The sequence below is a fragment of the Dendrobium catenatum genome, unplaced genomic scaffold (genome assembly GCF_001605985.2).
Source record: "Dendrobium catenatum unplaced genomic scaffold, ASM160598v2 fragScaff_scaffold_1521, whole genome shotgun sequence".
NCBI classification, from domain to species: Eukaryota; Viridiplantae; Streptophyta; class Magnoliopsida; order Asparagales; family Orchidaceae; genus Dendrobium; species Dendrobium catenatum.
Window position 1 is genome coordinate 1,263,449 of NW_021319983.1, and position 7,932 is coordinate 1,271,380.

Sequence of the window (7,932 nt, forward strand, 5' to 3'; positions counted from 1 at the left end):
AAACAGGCAACGCCGCAATGGTTTATACCTTCCGAGTCCGTCAACATTTGTAGAACAAAGAAAAAGTCTTCGAGTCCACACCATGACACAGCGAGTAACGGTCAAAAAGGGTTACCCTGTCTATTCAAAACTGGCTGGCCTGACTGACTTCACGGCAGACCAGATTAAATCGAAGCCCCAAAGTCATAAAGCCGATTATTCAAAGCTTCATCATAATTGTGCGGGATCTCTGGAGTTTTCCATTGACTTGCTCACCACCAGCTTCTGCAACAACAAGTCTTCCAAAACCATCGATAGATCTTAGTTTGAAGAGAGAAGGGGAGGCTTTCCAATTTCTTCGTGCACCAATTCATAGAAGCTGTGAAGCAAATCCTATTCTTCTTCGCCATCATGGTGCTAAGGAAAATGCTTGACAAGTTTAGATCAAGAAGTGAAACGAAGAAGGTCTCTGAGGAGCCTGAAAAGATTGATTCGTCCAAGCAGCAGAAGCAGGATGGAGGCCATGGAGGTGGTGAAACAAAGAAGAAGTTGAAGAAGGTGCGATCAATAAGAGTGGCAGACTTTGATGGAATCAGGAAAGCTCCTAAGAAAACCAGTCAAAATCCACTTAGCAAATCTCCTCAACAAGCTACAGATGAAGTGCCGAACTACATGAAGTTTACAAGCAGCTACGATGCAAGAAAGGAGAAGAGTAAGGTACCCATCGATTCCTCAACTCCTATAACGGCTACGTCCAAATCTCTCTCCTCTGCTGCTAGAGTCCTGGTAAAGAATTCTAGTTTGAAGCTATTGAGGTCTTCAATGAAGAAAAATAAAGGAAAGAATAACCAGTCGTCGATTTATAAAACCAGGGCCAATCGTTCATCACCTATTAAGGATTCAGAAACTCCAGAGTCTGTGGATCTCAAAGAACATCAAGATGCTTTAGCACTGAAGGTCTGTCCTTACACGTTCTGTTCTCTACATGGCCATAAACATGGAGCTGTGCCTTCCCTAAAGCGAATCTTGTCATCAAGAAGACAGTCGCTGAAGGTTCAGAAGAGCATGAAACTGAGAGGTTATTCATCAATAAAAAAGAGCGGTGATAAGGAGGCTGAGCTGGTCGAGAATGTAGTTAATGAACTCTTCATTGAGATCCACTCTAAGCTACAGGAATGGGGTGAAGACAGCTTTGATGATGCTGAAAAAATATATATTTTCGATAGGATGAATAAGATGAAGTTGGAGGGTCCAAATGATGAGAGTCAGCTGCAAGAGTCATGCTCAGTTACAAGCTTTGAAGATTGTGGAGAAAAGAATAGCGAGCTCTCTATGGAAGACATTCAGGTAATCACTCAGTTCCTGAAATTTATCGAGCAAGAATGTGATGAAGAAGCTCAGTCAGAAACGGAAAAAAGTGAAAAAGCAGCAACCGTGGACAACTTACTAGTAGAAGAGTATAAATCAATGGAAGAAGATTGGACTAAATTAGAAGCTGGTTGCGTTCAACGACAAAAGGACATTAGTAAGGCCAATTTGAAAAGTTTTGTAGTTGAAAATAATGTGAAAGATTGTTCATCACAGGGTAATAGGTCTAAAGTAAAATACAGCAAATTGAGAAGACAGCCATCGAAGTTTAGGGAGAGTGTAAAAGAGATCAATCGACGGCCACCACGATTACTTGAATTGCAAGATGAACCAGAACAAGAGCAGGTAAATCTCAAGCATCAGACAGTGGATGAAAGAAAAGCTGCTGAGGAATGGATGATAGACAATGCTCTCAGTAAGGCTCTCAGAAGATTGGCTTCTACAAGGAAGAAGAAGGTACCACTGCTTGTTGCTGCTTTTGAGGCAGTCATGCCACAAATGTGTGAAACACATATGTGCCATAATGGAGCAGGCAACCTTGGTCAAAAGCAAGATCAGTAATCCAGAACTTTTAGAAGCTCTTTGATGTTCTTCAGTTATCTTAACGGATTTAGATGGAAGTTGCTTGTAATATAGCACAAGTGAATATATGAATGTAAAATATGTAGACAATGTAATATTTCATTTGTTCGTGTTGTTCAAGCAGAGTTGATGCATTCTTTTCAACATTTTCACCCTTATGGCACAAATCTAAATGAGAAGTTGTCATTTTGTTATAGAATTTGCTTTCAGTCTATTATTTCTTCGCAGTTTCCCATTCACCCCCTCTGATTCTAATGTAACTTGTAATCAAATATTACAGCATATCAACTAATGTGTGATTTGTATGACCCATGGTAATAGCATGCAAGACTCCATGGCCTTATGATTTGAGGCCTTGGCTACACCAATGAGGAGGGACTTCAAGCACACTTTCTAATTTCTAACAATTGAGATAAACTTAAAGCAACATCCCAAGAAAATCATGGAAGAAGAAATGGATGGCTTTAATCACATTGGACAAAGGGATTAGAACGGGTAATACAAATTAGCCATGTAAATTAGATCAGTGACGACTTGCGTAGCTGGTTTGGAGGCAATTAATAACATATTGGATGAAGTGTCTCTTGCTTTTTATTGAAGAGGGAAGGCCAAGAAGCATTCTATTGAACATAGTATTAGCAGACATATGCCCCCTACTTATTAATCATGTACACACATTCTCTGTACAAATCATCACATCCATCTATATCTAACAGATGTAATCCAACTCATATATATATGTGATGTAATGTTCAATAGTAATTAAGGAATATACAGTAACTTCATCTCCTTTGCTTTTTGCCTTTTCCTGCTCTAGTTTCTTCGCAGGTGCTCTGATAACATGGTATCAGAGCTAATCAGGTTGTGAACTTCCCACTTTTTTCACCAAGGAGACTCCCAAAACTTTATCTACGATGTCGACCTTACCTTTTGTAGCCATGGCAGATGTCCTGATATCTCCTCAACTCAAATTTCTCATGTCCAATATTAAAACCGTTCTCAATGTCCAGCTCATTGCCAAAAACTATTCCATCTGGCGATCCCAAGTTCTTAAGCTTTTCTCTGCAAATGGTTTCACTGGCTATCTCGACGACACCATTCTAAAACCATCCCGTCAATTGCTTCTTCCAGATCAATCCATTACATCTAATCATGTCTATAACGCTTGGCTTCTTACTGATCAAAATCTTGACTCTGCCCTATTTCTACCATTTCTCCCTCTTTATTACCGTGTGTGCTTAATCTTGAATTATGTGTAGACATCTAGCTTACCTTAGAACGTCGGCTGCAATCCTCCAACAGATCCTGCATTTTTCAGTTAAAGAACGAGCTTCACCAATTGCAGATGTGAGATAGATCTATGTTGAAGTACTTGTTCGAGATTAAGCAATGTGTGGATGCTAGCATTGTTGCAAGGTTGGCCATTGAACATGAAGATATTATACTCTATACATTGAACGGCTTACCTCCGACATGCAATGCATTCAAAACGACAATTTGTACCAAACTTCATCCAATTAATTTGGATGATTTGTATGCCCTCCTCTATAGTGAAGCGGTCAATATCAATGCAGATCAAGCTACCGAAACCAATTCAACCACTCTTAAAGACTCTTCGTTTGAACTCATTGCCTTACGTGGCAGCTCTTGTGGTCGCTTCCGTGGCATATTCAACTCCTTTCGCGTCGGTCACCCAGTTATGTCTTCTCCTCGTGGTGGTCATTATTTTCCATCACATGTCGAATGCCAAATATGTTGTAAAGTTAGACATCCTGCTGCCACATGCTGACATCGTATGAATTTTTCTTATCAACTGACTTTGCGCACCAATTTGAATCAAGCATTCCTTGCCCATGATGATGCATCTGCGGTTGATTGGTTTCTTGACTCCCGAGCATCCAATCATCTTACATCTGATGCCTCGCAACTCCAATCCCTACAACCATATCTTGGCAACTCTCAGGTGCCTGTCAGCAATGACACGCAACTTCCCATTGCCCATTCTAGTAAAGGCATTTTGCGGACTCCTTCCCATAAGCTTCGCTTCCCCATATCCTACATGTTCCTCACTTAACCCATAATCTTCTATCTATTCATAGTCTCACTCATGATAATCCATGTTATGTTTCATTTGATTCTCATGGTTTCACTATTAAGAACTCCCAGACACATCAGACGTTGCTTTAGAGATCCAGCCTCCATGAACTTTACCCTATTAAGCTTTCAGCCATATCCACGCCTCCAAATTCTTCTTCATATCTTACAGCTCTCTTCAGCCGTCGTGTTACTTCAATCTCTTGGCACCAAAGCTTTGGACATCCCTCCACCACGCAATAGTTGTTGTCTTCTTACTTTACAGATAATTCAATTGTATCTCACTGTGACTCTTGTGCTCGAGCAAAGAGTCACAATCTTCCTTTTTAGTTAGCTTTACCCAATACATCTAAATGTTTACAGCCTTTACATCTTGATGTATGGGGTCCTTCCCCAATTCTCTCCCTTAAAAAATACAAATACTATCTTATCATTGTTGATGTCTTTACACGATTTAGATGGATGTATCCACTTTACTTAAATTTTGATGTTCTCTGAACATTTCTGCATTTTAAAACTTTGGTTGAAAATCAATTTCAAACTAAAATTAAAATGCTTCAGTCAAACAGAGGAGGTGAGTTTGTAAATTACAAGTTTTAACATTGCCTACATGCATTTGGCATTCTACATAGGCTTACATGTCCATATACTCCCCAACATAATAGGGTGGCCGAACAAAAACATTGCCATCTTCTGGAGATTGATTGTGCACTGTTATTCATTGCAAACGTACATCTTCACAATTGGGTTGATGTCTTGCTCACAGTTCCTTACCCAATTAATCGCTTACCCTCTCTTAGTTTAATATGCCATATTTTGATTTTGCCAATTTTTTCTTCTGAAGTCATAATAACTTCAAATTGCAATCCATCTTTGACATCATATTTTGATCATAGTATTTTACTCACACGAATTTTTTTCGTAATTTTTGGGCACAGGCAAAAATCTTTAAGGAATTTGTACATGTCGGTGCAAGTGAGGATTTCGGGATCATTAGGTGTCCAATTTGCAAACCAATTTTATCGATATTTTTTAAATATTATGTTTTATTTTATGGATATTTTTTGTACTTTTTTAAATCCTAAAATGATTTATTTGAATTCTCTATAAAAAGAAATTATTTAAATAAATTATATAATATAAAAAATATTATTTTAACAAAATATCTAAAGTCACTCATATGACTTTATTAAAATCTCTTTTTTCTTAAGATTTTGGCAACATAGAAATGAAATGATGATTGTGCAGGTCCTGAGTAGTGTATATAATTTTTGGAAATTGAATACATATGTATACATTGATATTTTAAATTATAGAATCTGTTTTGTTGTTTATTACTAATAGATGATATTACATAATTTTAATTTTTATTTATTAAAAGATTAAAAGAATAATTCTTTCAAATTTAAATTCTGAGGTATCACAATTAGTATCAAAGTATAGTTATTGAAAGAATTGATTGTTATTAGAGCTATATGAATGGATTATGAGTATGATAGATTTGGTAGATTAAGGTGCATTAGTTTGCATACATAATTAAATGACATGTGATATAATGAATTGTATGATTGTATGATTTTTGGTGAGTTTTGATTTGATTTGGTTAGATTAGAGTTTTGATTGTATGAATTTTGTTGATATTGATTTTATACCTGAATCCTTAAGGGAAATGTCAGGGACGACATTTTTTTAAGGTGGGTAAATTGTAATATCTCGTATTTTAACTTTGACAATTTTTTTTTTTGGAGTCATAATAACTCCAAATTGCAATCCGTCTTCGCCATCATATTTTGATTGTAAATTTTTACTTACACGAATTTTTTTCCTAATTTTTGGGCACCGAAAAAAATCTTTAAGGAATTTGCACATGTTGGTACAAGTGAGAATTTTGGGATCGTCATGTGTCCAATTTGCAAATCGATTTCATCGATATTTTTTAAATATTGTGTTTTATTTTATGGATATTTTTCTATAAATTTTAAAGTCCTAAAATGATTTATTTGAATTTTCTATTAAACAAAATTATTTAAATAAATTATATAATATAAAAATATTATTTTAATAAAATATCTAAAGTCACTCATATGACTTTATTAAAATCTCTTTTTCCTTAAGATTTTGGCAACAGATAAACAAAATGATGATTGTATGGATCATGAGTGATGTATATATTTTTTGGGAATTGAATACAAATGTGTAATTGATGTTTTAAATTATAGAATCTATTTTGTTGTTTATACTAACATATGATATTAGATAGCTCTATTTTTTTTTTGTTTTTTAAAAGATTAAAAGAATTTTTCTTCCAAATTTAGATCATGGTGCATCACGTCTACTACCTATAAATTATCCCCATTTCAACTTCTATTTCATCAACTTCTTACCTACGATCATCTATAAGTCTTTGGTTGCTTATGCTACCCATAGATTCATCCACAACATTGAAATAAACTTCAACATCGCTCTATTCCTTGTGTCTTTTTTTGTTATGCCAACCAATCCAAATGTTATAAATGTTTAGATCCGCTTACCGGTCTCCTCTACATATCACGTGATGTCCAAATTTTCGAATATGTTTTTCCATTTAAAAAATTCATGACACCTACCTCCACTTCTACATATGCCACTACCTCTCCTCTCATTCTTGTTAGTTGTTACAGCTTCTTGACTCTTCAAGTGATGCATCGCGCCGCGCGTTGCATAATTCATCAATTTTGCCTCTTTTGCGTGTAATTTGACGTAGGGGTCAACATGTTCTTTATTCATTGACCAAAATATTGCATAAAAATAATGATTATGTTAATTTTAATTCCATTAATTTATTTATTTTGCAACGGATTCACTTAAGAGAAATATAATACTATTTTACTTGAGAGGCTACATAAGATAAATATAATCAAAACTTTCATCCTCAAGGAGATAGCCATTCTTCTATCAACTTTTATGGCACTCCTTATCAAATTCAAGAGATTCAAACAATAAATGAATTCCTAAGGGTTGTAATGGCATCACTAGTCAGTAAGTCTTCCTAAGCTAGGAAACATCCTCATTATAAATCTATAAAAGATCATACTTGTTTGAGGGATTGCACTAATTTCCAAGCAAAGAAGTTCTAATGCTAAGGAAACCACATATGCTTGTTCAAGGGAGGTCTCAAGAAATGAAGCTTAAGCTAAAAAATTGAGGGATAAAATATTAGATAATGCTTAACATTAACAAGAATGCAAGTTTTTTTTTTTTTTGCTATCCTTTCTTGCATTGATTAAATGTGACATTAAAAAAATTGGTATTGATTTATCATATGTTGGGGCTTTTGAATGATAGAGGAAGCATCATGTGATGTAAATGACTAAATATCTATTTTTCCACCTTTTGTTTTAGGATTTTAGTATTTTCCAACTTTTAGGTTGTAAGAAAGCATATAATAGAGAATACTTATTAACAATCCTTGAAATTAAAATATTTATAATAGTTTATAGTAACATATTGAGTATAACCACAATTTCTATAACATAGTAAATAAAAAGTTTGATACAATTAAATGAAATAACATCATTATAAAGTGCCCATATCTGACCACAGCTACATCACTAAAAGAGTTCACATCTAACCACATATACATTCCTATAAAATGTGTTCTTGAAGATCATCATGATTGGGTCAATTTTTATCAAGCAAAATCATATGCATTTTTTATTTTGCATTTTGCATTAAAGCCATCAAGTTTCTGCATTAATTTTCAATAACACGTCCATTAAATGCAGCATCAAATCATTAGAAGTAATGTAATGCCTCTATATAAGCATGATGTTATGTGATTGCCTCTCATATTCAATAAAATCATAACATTCGCCTCAAATAACTCAAATTATTTAATAATTTTTTTCATGACCCTGAGATTTATATATA

At 34.8% G+C, this 7,932-nt stretch overlaps 1 protein-coding gene across 1 annotated transcript; it reads left to right on the forward strand.

The window, feature by feature from the left end:
- Positions 1 to 390: 390 nt before the first annotated feature.
- Positions 391 to 1,908, forward strand: LOC110111987 (calmodulin binding protein PICBP-like). Its single transcript, XM_020844058.1, has one exon. The coding sequence runs from the start codon at positions 391 to 393 to the stop codon at positions 1,906 to 1,908; it is 1,518 nt and encodes a 505-aa protein (XP_020699717.1).
- Positions 1,909 to 7,932: the final 6,024 nt, after the last annotated feature.